This window comes from Aotus nancymaae, unplaced genomic scaffold (assembly GCF_030222135.1).
Source record: "Aotus nancymaae isolate 86718 unplaced genomic scaffold, 86718_ANA_hifiasm-v0.15.2.pri h1tg000021l, whole genome shotgun sequence".
NCBI classification, from domain to species: Eukaryota; Metazoa; Chordata; class Mammalia; order Primates; family Aotidae; genus Aotus; species Aotus nancymaae.
In genome coordinates this window covers 24,054,966-24,076,596 of record NW_026988433.1, presented here as the reverse complement: position 1 = coordinate 24,076,596, position 21,631 = coordinate 24,054,966, and the positions used below count along the sequence as shown (strand labels likewise).

The following is a 21,631-nucleotide window of genomic DNA, read 5'->3' as shown; positions in this document are numbered from 1 at the left end:
TCGAGCAAGAACCACTATATCTGGCATATAAATAATTTTTAATTATAAAAGTAATGCATGAATAGTTCTCTTTTTAAAAAATTAAAGCATTACAGAGAAGGCCAAAGTCCTCTTTATCAGTACTCCAATCCTGCTCCCTTCCACCTTTCACAAAAGGAAGCTACAGGTAGGTCCTTCCAGACCCTGTTCTGTGCATTTAAATACATTTGTATGCATCCATAGAAATGATAGATTGTGTTATTTGTTTTTGTTTTTGTTTTTTGTTTTTTGGAGATGGGGTCACCCCAGGCTGGAGTGTAATGGTTCAGTCTTGGCTCACTGCACCTCAGCCTCCTGGGCTCAAGCTATCCTCCCACCTCATCCTCCTGAGTACCTGGGACGACAGGTTCATGCCACCACACCCGGCTAATTTTTGTATTTTTAGTAGAGATGGGATTTCACTATGTTGGCCAGGCTGGTCTGGGACTCCTGGGCTCAAGCCATCTGCTTGCCTCAGCCTCCCAAAGTTCTGGAATTACAGGCATGAGCCACCGCACCTGGCCTGTATATTATTTTGTTTTGTTTGTGATTTTCATGGCCAAATATAATAAGCATTAGAGAAGCTTCCATTTTAGTACATGTAGCTCTACCTCCTTCACTTTTTCTTTTTTGAATGTATTGGTCTTAGAGTTTGTCTGTGAATTGCTTGTTTATATCCTTTGTCTACTTTTAAAAATTGTGGCAAAATATCCATAACATAAAATTTACCATTTTCACCAGTTCGAAGTGTGTAGTTCAGTAGATTAATACAGCCACATTGCTGTACAGCAGTCACCGCCATCCCTCTCCAGAACTCTTCATCATCCCATACTGAAACTCTACCCACGAAAGAGTCACTCTCATTCTCCCCTCCCCCAGCCCTTGGTAACCACTGCCCTACTTTCTCTCTCTTTGAATTTGACTCAGACCTCATTAAGTCGTGAATTTCCTCATCTATAAGATGTATCTCATTAAGTGGACTCATGTAATATTCATCCTTTTATAACTGGCTTATTTCACTTAAAGACTTCAAGGTTCATTTATGTTAAAGCATGTATCAGAATTTCATTCCCTCTTAAGACTGAATAATCTTTTCTTTTTTTTTAAGACAAAGTCTCACTCTGTCACCCAGGCTGGAGTGTAGTGGTGTGATCTTGGCTCATTGCCACTCCACCTCCCAGATTCAGTTGATTCTCCTGCCTCAGCCTCCCGAGTAGCTGGGATTACAGACCTGCACCACCATGCCTGGCTAATTTTTTGTATTTTTAGTAGAGACAGGGTTTTACCATGTTGGCCAGGCTGGTCTCAAAATCCTGACCTCAAGTGATCTACCCACTTCGGCCTACCAAAGTGCTGGGATTACAAATATGAGCCACCGTGCCCAGTCTGGGCTAAATAATATTCTGTTGTGTGTATATGCAGCATTGTGTTTGTCTATCCATCAGTCAAGGGATATTTGGCTTATTTTCATTCTTTGGCTATCATGCATAATGCTGCTGTGAACATTATTCATGATAGCCAAAGAATGAAAATAAGCCAAGTGTTCAAGTCCCTGCTTTCAGTTATTTTCTGTAAATACTCAGAATTGCTGGATCAAATGGTAATTCTGTTTAATTTTTTGAGGAGCTGCTGTGCTGTTTTCTACAGATGGTGCACAGTTTTATAATTCCACCAGCAATGCACAAACGTTCCAGTTTCTCCTCACCAACACATGTTGTTTTCTGTTTTTATTGATAGTAGCCATCCTAACGGTATGGTATCATTTTAATTTGCATTTCCCTAATGATAAGTTACATGGAGCACTGCTGGAGTGCAGTGGCAGGATCTTGGCTCACTGCAACCTCCGCCTCCCGGGTTCAAGCAATTCTCCCGCCTCAGCCTCCCGAGTAGCTGGGACTACAGGCACACGCCACCACACCCAGCTAATTTTTGTATTTTTAGTAGAGACAGGGTTTCACCATGTTGGCCAGGATGGTCTTGATCTCGACCTCGTGATCTGCCCGCCTCGGCCTCCCAAAGTGCTGGGATTACAGGCGTGAGCCACCGCGCCTGGCCAAGCATGCATTTCTCTAGGGCAGGTCCTGAGAAAGTAAAATTGCTGGATTGTAGGATATAAAAATGTTAGTAGATATTGCCAAATTGCCCATAGTATTTTAGACAAATTTGGGTTAAAAGGGGCATTAAAATTTTCCTTTGAGGGGTAGCCGGTGAGGGGGAGCTAACAGAAGGGCTGCCCAAGGGGTGAGGGAGAAAAGTGCGATTCCTTTCCCAACCCTGCTCCCTTTGTCCTGGGAAGGAAAGGGCTGGCCGAGAGTATATGCACACTGATGCAGAAGCCTAGGATTTATTATTATTATGATTTTAAAGTGAAAGCAAGTTTATTAAGAAAGTAAAAGAATGAAAGAATGGCTACTCCATAGGCAGAGCAGCCCATTAAAGGAATCTTTCAAGTCCATTGATGGCAAATCAGAAAGGAGAAACAGGCTGGCCTACTATATCTTGGGAGTCACTGAACTTCCAGAAACTGCACTGAGAGGAACGCTCCTACATTTTTTTCTCTCACACTCTAGCAGTGTTGGTCCAGTGTAACATGAGACAGGAAGGAGGGTGGCCAAGTCAGGAGTCTGCACACGATGGCCCATGGGCCAAATCCAGGCCACCACCTGTTTTTGTCAATAAAGTTTTATTGGAACACAGTCATGCCCATTTGTTTAGGTATTGCCTATTTCAACCTAAAATAATCAAAGGGTTCAAGAGCCAGCTAAAAGGGTTTATTCAAGCACAAATTGTGAAGGTAGCTGCCTGGGGACATACAAACACCAGGAAATGCTGATCAGTACTCCCAGTGTGGAGAAAAGTACGGATCATTTATATAGACAAAAATGGAGGTGCTGAACAGAATTAGATCATTTTCCATACAGTGGCTAACATACAGATGTAAGATTGGATTGGCTACTGTGGATTACACTCTTAGGGGGTTGCCCACCCTTCTGTTGTAAAGAGATGATAATCACAAGGGTCTCTATCTCCAGTGTCATTCAGCCTAAGTTTAAGTGAAGAACAAGGAGTCTGGTTAATGTGTAACATCTCAACACAAAGGTCAGAAAGCAGTGGCCATGTGCCAGAGATGAAAAGCGCTGTGTTACATGACTGTTTCCAGCTCTTTTCCCCTTGGCATAATACATGTAGAAGGTCCTGAAATGTTACTTTCTTTTTACATCTATGGCTGCTTTTGTGCTACAGTGGCAGCATTGAGTAGTTGCAACAGAGACCCTGTGGTCCACAAAGCCTAAGATGTAGCCAGGCACAGGGCTTATGGCTGTAATCCCAGCACCTTGGGAGGCCGAGGCGGGCAGATCACTTGAGCCCAGAAATTCAAGACTAGCCTGGGCAACATGGTGAAACTCTGTCACCACAAAAAATATAAAAATTAGCTGAGCACGATGGTATATTCCTGTAGTCTCAGCTGCTCAGGAGGCTGAGGTGGGAGGATTGCTTGGGGCCAGGAGGTTGAGGCTGCAGTGAGCCGAGATCACACCACTGCACCCTACCCTGACAGAATGAGACCCTGTCTCAAACAAAATAAAAACAAACAAAAAGCAACAAGCCTAAGATGTTTATTATCTGGCCTTTTACAAAAAAAGTGCCAATCCTTGGTCTAGAAGTAATTATAATATAAATGCATAAGCCCATCAAACTTTTTTTAGGCCTGATTCTACCTGTAATTGAAAAGTAAACCACTCAGCCAGGTAAGGTGGCTAACACCTGTAATCCCAGAACTTTGGGAGGCTGAGGTGGGCAGATCATGAGGTTAGGAGTTCAAGACCAGCCTGGCCAACATGGTGAAACCCCATCGCTACAAAAAATTAGCCAGGCGTGGTAGCACGTACCTGTAATCCCAGCTACTCAGGAGGCTGAGGCAGGAAAATCGCTTGAACCCAGGATGCAGAGGTTGCAGTGAGCCGATATCGTGCCAATGCACTCCAACCTAGGCGACAGGACAAGACTCTGTCTCAAAAAAAAAAAAAGAGAGAGAGAGAAAAGCCACGCAAAAGACCCTTTCAGGCTGCTGTATATAGCTTGATACTTTGCCTTGAAAGTCAGAAACACAAATGCAAACAAATAGAAGCAAAGGCCTTACAGTGATGGGAAACAGCCCTGTGGAGAGGAGTGTAGCACTGAATATGGGGTTGGATTAGATGAATGTTTAAGGGCTCTCCAAACCTGAGAGTTGCGAATTAAAATCATTTTACTCAATAAGAACCTTGCAACAAATTTATATTGATGATGGTAGTGTGAAGATCCAGGAATCAGTTACTTCATTTAAATGCTGCAGCCTCATGAAAGATTACATTAATTCAATAAACATAAAGTGCCTAATAGAGTACTAAGCATTGGGTAAAGCTACAAAGAATGATGAAAAATATCTAATTCTAGGGTGAATCCTTCAGTCCTTAAATTTTTAATTAACTTTGATTGATATGTTATACTGTGCAGGTTTTCTGGTTAGTTATGCTGGTGAATTTAATAATTGTCTTATCTTTTATGTTTCCAGCCTTATCCTGCCAAGAAGTTACTGATGATGAGGTCTTGGATGCAAGCTGCTTGTTGGATGTCTTAAGAATGTACAGATGGCAGATCTCATCATTTGAAGAACAGGTGAGTACAACATTCAAACAGGTTTAGCTTGGAGAATCCTTTCCCCTAGTGACTTGGGGCCTGACCTTGCAGTTGCCTGGCCTCGGTGTACATTTCTGTGACATTTTAGACAACTTTAGTGTTTTGGGACCAGAGTACCAACTTTGTTCCTGTTCTCATGATCAGAGGGGAGACAAAGCTGGTTTTCACCCAGTGGATAGAAGGTTAGCAGGATGGGACATAAACACACAGTTGCCAAAGAGCAAAACTCTTTTTAGTTCTTGAGTGACTTGGCACTCCAGTAAGTGAGAGGGACACCTGAGTTCTTTAGAAAGAGGCAGGTGACTTTACCTTGGAGGCTCAGAGGTTCAGGTAAGACTCTTTTCTGGACCTCACCCTCATTTTTAAAAAAATCTATCTTCAGAGCTTGGCTTAAAGTGGCCCCAAACCTGAAGCAGATGTCATATGCAATTCCAAGGCTGTATTGAGTCACTCCCACCTCCCTTTTCCACAACTGCAGCTTCGCTGCCTTCTTTGGAACTTGACCAGCCTCCTCCCTGCCAGACCACTAGCAACAAGTCTGAAACAGAGACCAAGAGAGTGAAGCTCTAGGGATGAAAAAATCTAGCCCGCAGTGGCATCCAGGTGCATCCTCCGCAGCCACACTTCCAACGTGGCCTTGTCCAGCTTTGTGTAGGTGTCTTCTGCTGCCACTGTCCAGAGAAATGGGAAGTGGCATCTTGGACCTCCCAAAACTGTGGGGGTGACGTGAGGGACGTTGAGAAACTTTTGCAAAGGGAGGTGGGGAGGCTTTCTAGCTCCCCTTATTTTTAAAGATGTTCTCTTGTTTTTGCTTTATTCTGAAGCCACTGCTCACTTTTTAGACATGGTGGTGGTGATATCTATACTTTCTTAAAATGTATCTCAATTAATCCAATTGTATGTTGCAATGTTTTTCTACTTAGAAAATACTTTTAAAATCCTCCTCTGGTAAGTGGAATTATTTATCTACATTTTACATTTCCCTAAACTGAGAGAATAACTTTGAGATTCAGTCGCCAAGGCCATCAGATCACTTCTTTTAACTCCGACTTCCCCATCAAGGACTCAACTTAAGTCCCAGTCACTCCTTGGAAGTATTTCTGACATCTTCGTCCCACAGCAGTCACTGAGCCCACATGATGCTATGGTCTCCAGGAAAAAGAGATGAACATGTCTGTCCAGTGGTGCCTTTTCCTCTTTGAAGGTACCCAGACCATCTAGCATGGGCCTTGCCCACATCTATATTATCAGCGATCATCAGACTTTCCCATTTTCTTTGTCTAAAGCTAGAGCTTCAGAGGATGCATTGGGCTTAGTGCTTGCTTTATGCAAATTACCTGATTTTATTATCAAAATAACCCTGTAAGGAGTTACTGTTATCCCCATTTTACAGATAGAAACACTGAGGCGCAGAGAAGTGGAATGATTTGCCCAGAGTCACACAGCTATTTAAGAGGCAGAGCCAGGATTTAAGTCAGTCTGGTGCTACAGTGCACATTCAAGCTCCGCTCCTCTGCAATGCTGTCCCTTTCCTCAGGGCCTAGTCATTACATGGCTGACCCCCAGGTTAGGTTATAGATCCACCTCCATCCTGTCTTGGGATCTGCTTCAAGGCTGGGCCCAGATGCCTGGTGTTTTAGGGCTCCTTGAGCCTCCCAGGAAGTGCTGATTCTCCTCCGGCCCCCTGCTTCCTGCTTGTCACAGGGTTGCAGCCCTGATGTGCTGTTGGCTAATGGCTGGGCTGCCATACCTCCCCTGGATTGTGAGTCCCTCAGGGGCCAGAGCCTTACCTTATTTACCTTTGGATTTCTACTTGCACTTTATACTGCAGTTTATAGCCCAGAAGGGAATTCATTTATATAGGCAACAAGTATTTACTGAATGCCTGCCTGGGGTGGGTCCTGTGGAGGGCAATGGGGTTGTAGCAGCAGACATGACCTACAGGTGTTTCCTGCTCTCTTGGAGCTGGGATTCAAGTTGGGGATAAGGATAGTGGGCTGGGGTAGGTGCAGACAATAAGCAGGGAGTTTCAGGATATTCCAATAAGAAACTGTCTGGTATGACATGGCATGGGTGGGGAGGGCAGGGGAAGAGGAACCAAGCCACAGAGGGAGACTGCTCCAGGTAGGAAGGCTTCTCTCCAGAGGTGAGGTTTCAGCAGAGACCTGAAGTATAAAAGAGTGAAGTGTGTGGAGACCTGGGTACACAGCATTCCAGACAGAGGAAGAAGCTAGGGTGGAAGTCTGGAGATGGTTATAAAGCTGCCACCTGTGGAGAATGGCAGGGAGGCCAGGATGGCGGGGTGGGGCGGCGGAGGAGAGGGACTGGCGAAAGTTGGCAGGGAGCAGATTGTGCAGGGACTGGGAGGCCATGGGCAGCTTCAGATTCTATTGTGTATGCAGCGGGGAATCACTAGAGGGCTTTGAACTGGGGACTAGTTTGATCTGACTTGTTAGAGAAGGAAGGCTGGAGGGGTAAGAATGCAAGCTGCGAAGAGAGGTGGGAGGCCGCTGCAGTTATCTGGCTGAGATGGCTCGGCTCTGACTGGGGTTGAGGCAGGGGAGCTGAGAGGCCTCAGGAATTTAGGGCATATTTTGGAGGAGGGGCCTTTGCTGAATTGGCTGGGGGTGGGCTGGGTTCAGAGGGGTGGAGGCAGCTTTGGATAGTTGGTTGGGGAGTATGCCCTGCGTAGGAGCTCTTTGTCAGAGACCTGAAGGACAGGAGGTAGCTGTGTGACGGTCTGAGCACAGCCCGAAATGGGAATAAGCTGGATGTGTCCAAGAAACACAAAAGAGGCCAAGGGCGGGGGCATTGTGAATGTTGGGGGCTTTGTAGGCCAGATAAGAGTGGTAGCTTTTACTCTAGAAGCCACTGGAAAGTTAAAAGCAGAAGAGTAAAGCTATCTGCCTTTTAAAGCACTGCTCTGGTGGCAGTGTGGGGGGCGCCAAGAGGAGAAGCAGAGGGCCTGTGTTGTGATCCTGTTACTCTCGGAAGAGTGAGGGGTGGCTTGGGTTTTTGGGGACAGGGCTATTTGAGTTGATCCTTCAAGAGTAGTTCCATGCCATTGGATCCAGCAATCCCACTGCTGGGTACAAATGGAAATAATTAAAAGCAGGGACTCAAGAAGGTATTTATATTCTCAGGTTCATAGCAGCATATTTGCAATAGCCAAGAGGTAGAAGCAACCCAAGTGTTCATCAGTGGATAAACAGGTAAACAAAATTTTCATGCAATGAATTATTATTCAGCCTTAGAAAGGAAAGAAATTCTGCCGTATGCTACAGCATGAGTGCAGCTTGAAGACATTGTGCTAAGGAAAATAAGCCAGTTACAAAGACAAACACTGTATAATTCCACTTGTATGAGGTTCCTACAGTAGGCAGATTCCTAGAGACAGAAAGAATGGTAGGTGCCGAGGCAGGGGAAGGGGAAATGGAGAGTTAGTGTTTAACAGGTATGGCATTTCAGCTGAGGAAGATGAAAAAGTTCTCAAGATGGATGGCAGTGGGGATTGCATAACATGAATGTACGTAATGCCACAGAATCATTCATGTAAAAATGGTTAAGATGACAGATTTTATGATATGCGTATTTTACCACAATCAACAAAAAGCATAATCTTTTGAAGTGAAGCGGAGCGGAGGTCAGGACTGTCTCAGTGAAACAGGATGGTCTCGGAGATTGCTGGCATGAAGGCAGCCGCTTGGCTTTCTCTCCTCTCTCTGCTCCCAGACCTCTTGGTTGAGGGTCTTTACTCGTGACAGTCTAGGACATAACTGTTTTCCTTTAATGAGCTGAGCCTTGAGAAGGTAGAAAGTAAATTCTACCCACATTCACTATAGGGCATCTGCTAACAGGGGTGGTTCTGATTTTGCTCTTGCCTCACCTAGCCTCTCTAAAGAATGCTTTGCCCTTTGACAGGATGCTCATGAATTATTCCATGTCATTACCTCATCATTGGAAGATGAGAGAGACCGCCAGCCTCGGGTCACGCATTTGTTTGATGTGCATTCCCTGGAGGTAAACCATTAGCATTTCCAACATGTTCTGTGCAGCTTGTGCATATTTAATAAGTATAGGAGAGGCAATTGTAATCTTTGTACAACTTTAAACTCAAAAGTAAGATTCAGTAAAAATCAGTGGTGGGAGTAAGGCTAGGGGAGGGCCTTAAACTACATGCTTTGCAGTTGGTGACTCTGATTAGGGGTGTCAAGACTCTTTCAAATAATTCGTTGCTGCAATTTGTGTTGGCTTTGAGAATAAAAAATGTATTATTTTTTCCTATTTAATACAGGGGAACAAGGGCCATAGGAAGGCTAAATGAGCTCTCATTTCCCTATAACAGAGTAAATATCAGGGGAGTTGATAAAAGTTAACCAGTAAAGATGAAAATATTCTGGAGAGAGGAAATATGTTTCTGTTGCATTTGATGAAGGAATATGCATAGTATCCAGCCAGATAGGCTAATTGAGGCTACCTTTAGAAACCTGAGCTTTGTTAAAAGTTGATTTTCAGTGGTGTAATCAACACAGAAACTTGTAAGATGTAGGGGCGGGGTGAGGGTGGTAAAAGAGATTATAGTAGGATTTTCAGTCTGTTTTTTTTCCCCCTACAGCAGCAGTCAGAAATAACTCCCAAACAAATTACCTGCCGCACAAGAGGTAGCCGTTTTCCATTGAAATATAACACATAAGATGTGTACTTTTAAGATATGATAATAATTCGCTTGTTTTAAAAATATTTTTTTTCTGGTGACATACAGGCCAGCTCGAAATGTGATGTACTTGCAAAGGAACTTGTATTTTGGAAACAGCTTTACATGATTGTCTTGGTGTTCCCTTGTACCCCAGCCCAGCTTACTTTTCTCAAACTGGCTTATTTGTACTTCACACAAGGATTTACTTTTTACCTTTTCAAATTAATCCTGGGAAGGACGTAATAAGCTGATGAATCTGTCGTGTCCTCAGCATTTCCAATGTTGCCAAATTTTACTGCATATTACCACAGTCATTCTTAGAAGGAAATTGTTTTCTTAATACTTAAACAATACAATTAGCCTATCAATTCCTCTGTGTAGTAATAAGAATAAATATTTTCTGAGCCCATGCAGTTTGCCAGGCATTGCCTTATCTCATTTAAGCTTCGTTAAACAACTCTACAAAGTTGATGATACTGGAGTTAAATGGGATAATAACTATCCCAATTTTCTGCAAACTGAGGCTTGCAGAGATCAAAGGCATTCCCAGATCAGGTAGCAAATAAGAAGCAGAGCCAGAGCTGATCCCTGGGCTGCTTGACTCCAGAGCCGGGTTTTTCACTGTGTTCTTTCCACTAACTCCCATTTTAGCCAAAGAAAGACCCAGTTATTCAGAACTTGCTTATTCTGCTTATTTCAGAAGATTTTATCTCACTTTATGGAATGTTCACTGGTGGTTTCCTTCTTTTGACATCTCAAACATTTTAAGAATATGTTTGTAAAAAGACATTATTAAACATAAATTCCTTTTTTAAATGTGGCTCTACCCGTTATACAGAGACCACATGTAAAGATAGATCTGTGTAAATTCTCCTATGAAGGAATGAGATGTCTTTTGGATGAAAGTCAATGAGGAAAGCTATTTCAGTGTACTTTTCAAGAACTTTTTTTCTCTAGAGGGGGTTTCTACCACATACTAGAAAGGAAAGTGAATGTTGAGCATGGTGCCAAAGAGCTAAAAGTGACATATCAAAAGACTTTTTGCATTCCAGGGTCACCTCACCCCACATCCAATCACTGGAAGTCTCAACATCCTTTTCATGGAAGACTCACTAGTAATATGGTCTGCAAACACTGTGAACACCAGGTAAATACAATACCAACACTTGATATTTCCGGGCAAGGTTTTCCAAAAGTTAGGATTCTTGAAAGGACCTAGAGAGTGAGCTGACATTGGTCACTGGTGTTGGTGACTACCTGGCCTCTGCACACTGGTGGGCGGACTGACTGCCCCACTTTAGTCAGTGTCAACATGGCATTTGATCCTCAAATGGCATCTTCTGCACCAAGAACAGCAGACCCACTGCGGATTGGCAGGGTCTCAAGTCTTGTGGTTGAGTCTGTGCTCATGGTTGGACACAGCAGATTCTAGGGCTGGTTTTTTCCCCTTTGCTTTTGAGGTTTTAAAATAACTTTTTATTTTATGTTCTGTGCAGCTTGTGCATATTTGTTGAAAATTTCCAACATCATACGAAAATAGAGAATTGTACAACTATCACCCCAATTCATTTTATTTTATTTTATTTTTTCAAAGCCATTACTGACTCTGGGATCAGTCAACTTTATAACATTTTCATTGCCCCCTGAAAACACTCCATACTTATTGGCAGTCTCTCCCCATTCTTTCCATCCCACTGTTCCTTGTCAACCATGAATCTACCTCTATCTCTATAGATTTACATATTCAGGATACTTCATGTAAATGGAATCATGTAATGTGTGGCCTTTTGTGTCTTGCTTTTTTCAGTTAAATATTTCCAAGGTTATTCCATATTGTGGTATGAATTAGTACTTTGCTCCTTTTATTACCAAATAATATTGCATTACATGGATCTACAGCATTTTTTTTTTTTTTTGATCTACAGCATTCTTATCCATTCATCAGATGATAGGCATTTGGATTGTGGTTTTCTTTTTTTGAGACGGAGTTTCGCTTTCGTTACCCAGGCTGGAGTGCAATGGCGCGATCTCGGCTCACTGCAACCTCTGCTTCCTGGGTTCAATCAATTCTCCGGCCTCAGCCTCCCGAGTAGCTGGGACTACAGGCGCGCGCCACCATGCCCAGCTAATTTTTGTATTTTTAGTACAGATGGGGTTTCACCATGTTGACCAGGATGGTCTCGATCTCTTGACCTCGTGATCCACCCACCTCGGCCTCCCAAAGTGCTGGGATTATAGGCATGAGCCACCGTGCCCGGCCCAGGCATTTGGATTGTTAACACTTTTTGGCTATTATGAATAATGTTGCTGTGAACATTTACATACAAGTTTTTGTGTGGACATGTATGTTCATTTCAATTGGATATATACCTCAGAGTAGAATTGCTAGCTTTTATGGTAACTCTGTTTAACCTTTTGAGGAACTGCCAGACTGTTTTCCAAAGTGGCTATGGCATTTAACATTCCCACCTGCAGCATATGAAAGGTTTCAATTTCTCCACAGCTTCACCCACACTTGTACTGTCTGACATTTTGGTTCTAGCCTTCTGACTGAGTGCAAAGTAGTATCTCGTTGTGGCTTTTCCTCCAGCTTTATTGAGCTCTAATCAACAATAAAAATTGTATATATTTAGGGTGTACAAAGTGATGATTTGATATATGTATGCATTGTGAAATGATGGCTACAATCAATCTAAAGCTAATTAACATACCCATCACTTCATACGTATGTGATTGTGTGTGCATGTGCTCCTGTGCTCGTGTGTGGTGAGAACACTCAAGGTCTACTCTCTTAGCATATTTCAAGAATACAATACAGTGTTATTAACTGTAGTCACCGTGCTGTACGTTAACTCCCCAGAACTTACTCATCTTATAACTGAAGGTTTGCATCTTTGAGCAACATCTCCCCACCTCCCCAGCCCCTGGCAGCCACCGTCTGCTCTGCTTCTGTGAGTTTGATTTTTCTAGATTTCGTATAGGTATGAGACCAGGCAGTGTTTCTCTTTCTATGTCTGGCTTATTTCACACAGTAGATGTCCTCCACGTTCATCCACGTTGTCACAGATGGTAGGACTTCCTTTTTGATGGCTGAATAATATTCCATTATTCATGTTTACCACATTTTCTCATTCATTTGTCTCTGGACATTCCATATCTTGGCTATAGTGAATAATGCTACAGTGAACATTGTTTTGCAGATTTATCTTTGAGATCCTGATTTCATTTCCTTTGGATATATACCTAGGAGTGGTATTGTTAGTTCATATAGTAATTCTATGCTTAACTTTTTGAGGAACCTCCATACTGTTTTCCATTTACATTCCCACCAACAGTGTGCAAGAGTTGCCTTCTCTCCACACCCTTGCCAACACTTGTTACATGCTGGTTTTTTTTTTTTGAGATGAAGTCTCACTCTGTGGCACCCAGGCTGGAGTGTAGTAGCGTCATCTTGGCTCACTGCAACCTCTGCCTCCTGGGTTCAAGGTTCAAGTGATTCTCCCACCTCGGTCTCCCAGTAGCTGGGATTACAGGCCCCCGCCAACACACCCAGCTAATCTTTTGTATTTTTAGTAGAGACAGGGTTTCACCATGTTGACCAGGCTAGTCTTGAACTCCTGACCTCAGGTGATCTACCGGTCTCGGCATCTCAAAGTGCTGGGATTATAGGCATGAGCCATCGTGTCCGGCACATGCTGTCTTTTTGGTAATAGCCATCCTAACAGGTGTGAGGTGATAGCTCTTTGTGGTTTTATTTGCATTTCCTTGATGATTAATGGTATTGAGTGCCTTTTCATATACCTGATGGCCATTTGTATGTCTTTTTTTGGAAAGTGTCTATTCAGGTCCTTTGCCCGTTTTTTAATCATGTTTTTTGTTTTGTTTTGTTTTTTGTTTTTTTTTGCTGTTGGCCCATATGAATTCCTTATATATTTTGGATATGAATACCTTATCAGATATATGGTTTGTTAATATTTTCTCCCATTCCATATATTGCTTTTTCATTTTGCTGATTGTTTCCTTTGCTGTGTCATTGCAGTTCTGAGTGGCGTTACTTTGAAGACTAATATGTTGAATGGTTTTTTTAAAAATAAGCTTCATATATTAAAAGATATGTAAGATATGTTAAGGAACTGTATGAAGTTGACTATTCTTTTTTTTCTTGCATTTTATTTGTTTTGATGTTGTTGTAAGTGGAATTAACATTTTTTTATTTTCAAATTGTTTGCCACTAGTATGTAGACATACAGTTGTTTATGTATTGACCTTATATCTTGAGATATTGTAAACATTAGTTACTTCTAGAAGCTGTAGAAGTTTTATTATGTATTCTTAGCATTCTCTGTGTATGTAAACAGTCATGTTCCTTATGAATGGAAATAGTTTTAGTTCTTCCTTTCCAGTCCAGTCTTTATTCCTTTTTTTTCTTTGCCTTATTTTCCTGGCTGAGACTTCTGGTACAAAGTTAAATAAGAGTGATGATAGCAGACATCTTTTTTTGTTTCAAATCTTCTGAAGCAAGTATTTGGTGTTTCATAATTAAGTATGATATTAGCTTTAGGTTTTAGTATACCCCTTTGTCATACTGAGTCATACTGAGAAAATTCCCTTCTGTTCCTAGTTTGCTAATAATTTTTGTAATAGTGATTGAATTTTGTCATGCTTTTTCTGCATCTATTGAGATAATCATATTTGATTCTCTTCTTCTGTTAACATGGTTAATTACAGTGATTGATTTTTTCTCATGTTAAACCAGCCTTTTATTTCTAGGATAAACCCCACTTGATCGTGATGCTTTGTTCTTTTTATATATTATTGAATTTGATTTGCTAATATTTCCTAAAGGATATTAGTATCTATGTTTACGAGGAACATTGTTCCTACACCTTCTTCTCTTGTGATGTCTTTGTCAGGCTTTGTTATAAGGATTATACTAGCCTCATAAAATAGGCTGGAAAATGTTCCCTCCTCTGTTTACTGAAAGATTTTGTTTAATATTTGTATTATTTCTTCCTTAAGTGTTTGCTAAAATATGTTCTTCTTTAGCTGTATTTCTATTTTTTTAAACTTTGTTATTGAATACAAGCATATGTATTATGATGAGTTGACTCATCTTGTCATGATAAATTGTCCCTCTTCATCTCTGCTAAGACTCCTTTACTTGAAATCTATTTAAATGATTCATTTTTAATCTAGCTAATGTTTATTTGGTAATTTCTTTCTGTTATTTTCAGCCTTTGTATTTAAAGTGTGGCTTTGTAGATAGCACATAATAGGTCTTGCTTTTTATCCAGCTTGACATCTTTCAGTTGGAATGTTTAGTCCATTTACATTTAATGTAAGTATTGATATGGTTAGATTTAGGTCTGCCATTTTACCATTTGTTTTCTGTTTGTCTTACATATTTTCTTGTTCCTGTGTTCCTCCTTCACTGGCTTCTTTCAGGTTAATGAAATGCTTTTTAGTATTCCGTTTTAATACCTTTGTTGGCCTTTTAGCTTTACTCTTATGTGTTTGTGTGTGTTTGTGTGTGTGGTGTGTATGTGTGTGATTACCTTATGCAATTTTACCTTATCACATTCTATTTAGAGTTAATATTATACTTCTTCATGTAAAATATTGGAATATTACAAAAGTATAGTTCTGTTACCCCAGCCTTTGTGCTATTGTACGTATATTATAAACCCCACAATACTGTGTCATAGTTTTTGCTTTAAACAGTTATGTGTGTTTTATTTCGTATTATTTGGATATAGACTTGGAAGTGGTATTGCTAGTTCATATAGTTCTGTTCTTAACTTTTTGAAGGACCTCCATACCATTTCCCATAATAGTTGCACCAGCCGTGTGTGGTGGCTCATGCCTGTAATCCCAGCACTTTGGGAGGCCGAGGTGGGTGGATCACAAGGTCAGGAGTTCAAAACCAGCCTGGCCAACATGGCGAAACCCCATCTCTACTCAAAATACAAAAATTAGCTGGTCATGGTGGCACACGCCTGTAATCCCAGCTACTCGGGAGGCTGAGGCAGGAGAATGACTTGAACCTGGGAGGCGGAGGTTGTGGTGAGCTGAGATCGAGCCACTGTACTCCAGCCTGGGCAACAGAGCAAGACACTGTCTCAAAAAAAAAAAAAATAGTTGCACCAATTTACATTCCCAACAATAGTGTGCAAGAGTTACCTTCTATTAAAGAAATTAATAGAAAAAACTATATTTGTCACTTTTGTTGTTCTCAGTCTTTCTTGTAGATCAAAATTCATTTGATGTTTTTTTCCCTTCCAGCCTAAAAACATCCTTTTAAAACATTTCCTATAGGTGGACTGGTGACAGATACAATTTCATTTACATGAAAATTTTTGTTCTGCCTTCATTTTTGAAGGATAGTACTGCTGAATATAGAACTTTGGGTTGACAGTGGTGCCGTTGTTTTTCTTTGGTTTATTTTAAATTCATCACTTTAAGGACATTGTTCTATTGTCTTCTGGCCTCTGTTTTTTCAGTCAGTGTTATTTATATCATTCTTTTTTATGCGGTCTCATTGCTTTTTCTTCTGCCTACACTGCTTACAAGATTTTCTCTTTATTTTTATTCATGCTGTGCATAGATGTGGTTTTCTTTGTATTTATCTTGTTTGGGGTTTGCTGAGTTTCTTAAATCCGTACTTTTTTTTTAATCAAATTTGAAAATTCTTGGCCATTATTTTTTCAACAAAGATTTTATGCCCATTTTTCACTTGCTAGTTTACTTAATGTGGCTCCATGGGTCACTGAGGTCTAGTTCAATTTTATTTAGTCTTTTTCTGTGTGTTCTTTAGATCATTTCTATTGACTTATCTTCATGTTCACTGTTCACTGATACTGATTTTTTCCTTTTCTTTCTTTTTTTTTTGAGATAGGGTCTTAGCTCTGTCACCCAGGCTGGAGTGCAATAATGTGATCATAGCTCACTGCAGCCTCAACCTCCCAAGCTCAAGTCATCCTCCCACCTTAGCCCCCTGAGCAGCTGGGACTACAAGAGTGTGCCACCACACCCAGCTGATTTTTTTTTAATTTTTGTGGAGATGGTGTCTCACTGTGTTGCTGAGGTTGGTCCTGAACTCCTGGGCTCAAGCAATCCTCCCACTTCAGCCTTCCAAAGTATTGGGATTTTAACCATTCCTGGCCTGATTCTTTTTTCATCTCCAATCTCTGCCTATGCAAATTTTACATTGTAGTCATTGTTGTTTTTAGTTATAAAATTTCCATTTCCTTCTTTTTAATAGTTTCCATTGTTGTTCTGAGATTGTCAATTTGTTCATTCATTGTCACTGTATATTTTCCTTTACATCTTTGAGCATATTTATGATACATCGGTGAGTTCCTTGTGTGCCGACTTCTTTGTATTTTATGTTTGGTAATTTTTTATTGTGTTCTTAACATCATAGTAGAGACAGAGAGAATAGGGATTCTGTTCATTTCTCTGAAGAAAAATTAATTTTCTTCTGGCCTGCAGTTAACCCAGCTGGGCTCAAACTCAACTCTATCTCCCTACATTGGGCAGCAAAACCTCTGCTCGTTTTTTTAGCTTCCAGCTGCTACTTTTTGCCAGGCTCCCTGGAGTTTCCACCTGTGCATGTGTGGTTCAGGGATCAGCCCAGGAACTAGAGTTTAGGTATAAACTGTGGGGTTCATCCCCTCTATGTCTCCTTTCTTCCTGGGATTTCCCTTGGTCTCTGCACCAGCCCTGATTCTTGAACTCTGTCTTCTGACCAGTCAATCCTGTAGGATGCTGCTTTTTTGCCACCCAGCACCACATCGACTGGGAAAAAAAGCTGCAAACACACATATCTCATCCGTGGAGTTCCGTTTTTCCAAGAGTTGACTTCTTTTCCATTTCTGCCTGCTTTTGGTAGCTCTCCGTTCATTCACATAGTCTTGGTCCAGACTTTTCAGTTGTTATCTCAAGGAAGGTTAATCTACCCAAGCACCTCTGCTATCAGCACCTCTGCCATCACCAAAAGCAGGAACTCTCTCCCCCTACTCCATCGTCTGCTTTTTTGCAATGAATAATCTAACATGAACATATTTCCACATGGTCATACATTCTGCATTTTGTTTAACATAGTGTTTCATTCTGTGCATATGCTCTAATTTATTAAATCATTCGCTAGAAGTTTCACATACAGTCACGTGCTGCCTAGTGATGTTTTGGTCAATGACAAACCACATATATGATGGTGGTCTCGTAAGATTATAATACTTTATTTTTACGGTACCCTTTCTATGTTTTGATACACAAATACGGCCCATTGTGTTACAGTTGCTTACAGCATTCAGTACGGTAACATGTTGTAAGGTTTGTAGCCTAGGAGCAGTAGCTATACCATAGAGCCTAGGTGTGTAGTAGGATGCACCATCTAGGTGTTCGTAAATGCATTCTGTGACAAAATGACGAATGAGTTGACGAAATGTGTCATTAACAAAATGACACAATGACGAAATTGCCTAAGGATGCATTTCTCAGAATGTATCCCCATTGTTAAGCGATGCTGACTGTATTCAAATGTTTGCTATTATAAATAATGTTGATGAATATCCTTGTGGTTATGCCCAGGGTTATTTCCTTAAAATAAAATCCCAAAATGATTGCTGGGTCAGGTATTTAATCTTTCAGTTGTTCCAAGCAATTCTTTAGTATTATTGTACCTCTTATGTTTACGAGATTGTTTTTAATAGAATTTGATTCTAATATAATAGAATTCCATTTTACTATGTTAATGTTGGCCATCTCAATATTAAACTGTTTCATAGTCATATGTTCCATCTTTAAAACTTTAAATTAAACCTAAATCTTTTATGGATTTTCTGCAATATTTGTTTCAGAGTCCTGTTCGATTTGATACCTTTGATAGCCTTTCACTAAGTATTCCAGCTGCCACATGGGTATGTACTGATTTATGGTCTATTTGGAGTCTGTTTCAAAGACATTTCAATTTGAAAGGGCTTTGAGGCATTTTCTGTGGCTCAGGCACTATGTGTTATTCAGATACATGGTTGGTTGAACCCCATCTTAACTTTAATATGTGGCATGATTATGGGAGAGAGGAAGATGAATGGTTTTTCTTTTGCTCCAGAAATTTTGGCTTTTTTAATACACACACACACTAACCTCAAATTCAGAGATGGCTAAAACGCATGGAAGTCCACAAGTTTGTCCAGTTACATCCTCATGCTCTAGAATCTGTTAGTAATAGCAGTCTAGGATGCTTTGAGCCTCACATTTGTCCAGGAAACATCCAGTTGTGACTATAAAACTTCATTGCCTGCATACATCAAAATAAAGCTCTGGTCTTCTCACTGCCATCTGTTAATAGTTTCAGTATAGCTGTCCTTTGAATTGTAGTAATTTTCTTCTTCTCATGCTGTAGGGTCACCCATTGACCCTGGACCACTGCCTTCACCACTTCATCTCATCAGAATCAGTGCGGGATGTTGTGTGTGACAACTGTACAAAGGTATGCATTTAACCCCTAATGTCATCTCCCAGCTGGCCTGTGTCTGCTGATGTAGCGCTCTCACACCAGTGACGCTGAGCTCTTCTGACTGTACCCTGTGGGTCTTTTCAGCCACTTCTATTTCTCCCTAACTTGGTTTGGACATTGGCAGCCCATGGACTAAATCTCTCTTTCCCAGATGAGTTTTGTTTCATGCACAGTGTTTAAAGAATAAACTTTAGCCAGGCGTGGTGGCATGCACCTGTAATCCCCACTACTCGGGAGGCTGAGGCAGAAGAATCACTTGAACCCGGGAGGTGGAGGCTGCAGTAAGCCAGGATCGTGCCATTGCACTCCAACCTGGGCAACAGAGTGAGACTCCATTTCAAAAAAAAAGAATAAACTTAACTATCACCCTGAGATGAGACATGCCCTCTCCAATTTGCTGCAGCTGCCTCCAATCCCATTTGTTTTACACTTTCCTTTTCACCCGTGCTACCTGCCTGACTCCCCTCAGTAGCTGAGTTTCCCCTCTGACTCAAGAGGAGCTGTATGGAACAGAATTTCTGAAAACAGAGACAAAAATAGATGACATGCTAGTGTCAGTGCTTCAGTGTTCACTCTTCGTGTTCTCTTCCCTCCGATGTTTCTGTTATTTAATGACCCTAATCACTGGGCAGTGAGTTCATTTCAGCAGGTAGCAGTCAAGTGCCAATTGTGTGCCACTATAACACCACCGTGGTCTGCAGCTCTCCATAGCTGTGCTATTTTAGGCATTTCTGCAAAGAAATGTTTCTTTTATTACAGATTGAAGCCAAGGGAACATTGAACGGGGAAAAGGTGGAACACCAGAGGACCACTTTTGTTAAACAGTTAAAACTAGGGAAGGTGAGCCCACACCACACACCCTGTTGGCTTTGTTTTGAGGACTCCCTATGTCTTGCCCTGAAACAACTCGATTCTCCTGGTTTCTCTTCCACTTGCAGCTCCCTCAGTGTCTGTGCATCCACCTACAGCGGCTGAGCTGGTCCAGCCACGGCACGCCTCTGAAGCGGCACGAGCACGTGCAGTTCAATGAGTTCCTGATGATGGACATTTACAAGTACCACCTCCTTGGACATAAACCCAGTCAGCACAACCCTAAACTAAATAAGAACCCAGGGCCTACCCCAGAACCCAGTCAATACAACGCTAAAGTGAACAAGAACCCAGGGCCTACACTGGAGCTGCAGGACGGGCCGGCAGCACCCACACCAGGTGTGTGCATGAGCAGCTGATGCAGCAGGAATTTTCAGCACAGAGAAAAGCAGTTTGGCATCACCACCTTCTGGGTCCCTTATGTCATGAGCACAAGGCTTGTACAATGGTTGTTTAAATTCTTGAGAACAGCAGGATTGAGGGTGGAAGAAGGAAGGTTTCTTAGAAGAGGTTAAAATTATGTAGTAGTGAGATGTATCATTTTTGAAACCATATTCCAGATGAAAAAGTACAAAGAGAAATGCTTAAAATTGCAGCCTTGCCTTCTGATCTTTCCACTGTATGATATAATCATTGGCTCACATTATTCCAGTGAATCTTTTTCTTTATCATTTTTCAGTCGTGTCATTTCCTGTCAGTACAGGAAATGTGGGGAGGACAGGTTCTGGCTAACTGAGCCTCTTCTTTGGGTTGAAATGGCTACTTTACTGAATTCTGTATCTGATTCCGTGACTGCCCTCAGCTGAGGTCTCAGTTAAGCCAGGTAGCTCTTATCACCCTCGGTCTTACTGACAAGAATGTGGAGGCTCCACGGGGTTGAATGATTGGTCCAAGGGCAAACACCACATGGGAGAACTGGCCCTAGAATGGAGTGTTAGGCCGTCTTCTAAAGGTGTCTCATGTGACACATTGAGTTCTTTAGAGTTAGAGATGAGGAAAACCCACTCACTTTAAGGGCTCACAGCCTGAACTCAGCACCTGCCTAACGCCCCCAGTTGGGTCAGGATCGTCTCATACCTCGTACTTTCCTATTTTTGAGTCTCTTACTCTTTTTGTTCTTTTTGTGCATGGCCTGACACCTCATCATGTCAGGGAGACCGTGTTTTCCTCTTTCTCATCAAGTCACTAGATTAACATCAGAAAGAAATGAGGTAGGGAGCAGACTCAGGCTCAGTCCTTGGCCCTGGTTTTAAATCAAAGACCTCTTCACCCCAGCTTCCCCCTCTCCTGGGCTGGGGTGCAGGTTTACTAATGTTGAGGGCATGCTAGCTGTGGTTAAAGATGCCAGCAGTAGGGCCAGTCGTGGTGGCTCACACCTGTAATCCCAGCACTTTGGGAGACTGAGGTGGGAGGATTGCTTGAACCCAGAAGTTTGAGGCTGCAGTGAGCTGTGATCATGCCACTGTGCCCCAGCCTGGGCAACAAAGCAAGATCCTGTCTCAAAAAAAAAAGTCATCAGTAAACTACTTGGTACGTAAAGGCCTCCAAAAGTGACACTTGAAAAGACATGTAAATTTGGCCTTATTTATCTCTACCCATAAACATGTATTAATGCTGTTAGGTGTTGGTGTTCATTAGAAGCTGACAGAATTAAAGAAAATAGGATGCTTAGATCAGTGGTTCTCAACTTGGAGGGGTTTTGCATCTCAGGGGACATTGGGCAATGTTTGGTAACATTTTTGGTTGTCACTACTGGGGGAGGGATGCTACTGGTGTCTAGTGGGTAGAGGCCAGAGATGCTGTTCAACATCCTGTAACACACAGGACAGCCCCCAGAACAAAGAATC

At 41.7% G+C, this 21,631-nt stretch overlaps 1 protein-coding gene across 2 annotated transcripts in view; it reads left to right on the top strand.

The window, feature by feature from the left end:
- The window catches only part of USP30 (ubiquitin specific peptidase 30), a 34,199-nt gene that overhangs the window by 9,157 nt on the left and 3,411 nt on the right, over positions 1 to 21,631 (top strand). The window contains exons 4-11 of one of the 2 annotated variants that reach the window (XM_012469126.3): positions 4,574 to 4,677; positions 8,620 to 8,718; positions 9,317 to 9,359; positions 10,447 to 10,541; positions 18,256 to 18,315; positions 18,801 to 18,887; positions 19,674 to 19,754; positions 19,853 to 20,123. In XM_012469126.3, the coding sequence (XP_012324549.1) occupies positions 4,574 to 4,677; positions 8,620 to 8,718; positions 9,317 to 9,359; positions 10,447 to 10,541; positions 18,256 to 18,315; positions 18,801 to 18,887; positions 19,674 to 19,754; positions 19,853 to 20,123 (840 nt within the window). Of the gene's footprint in view, positions 1 to 4,573; positions 4,678 to 8,619; positions 8,719 to 9,313; positions 9,360 to 10,446; positions 10,542 to 18,255; positions 18,316 to 18,800; positions 18,888 to 19,673; positions 19,755 to 19,852; positions 20,124 to 21,631 lie in introns of both variants that reach the window. The other variant, XM_012469124.3, reaches the window with a different exon arrangement.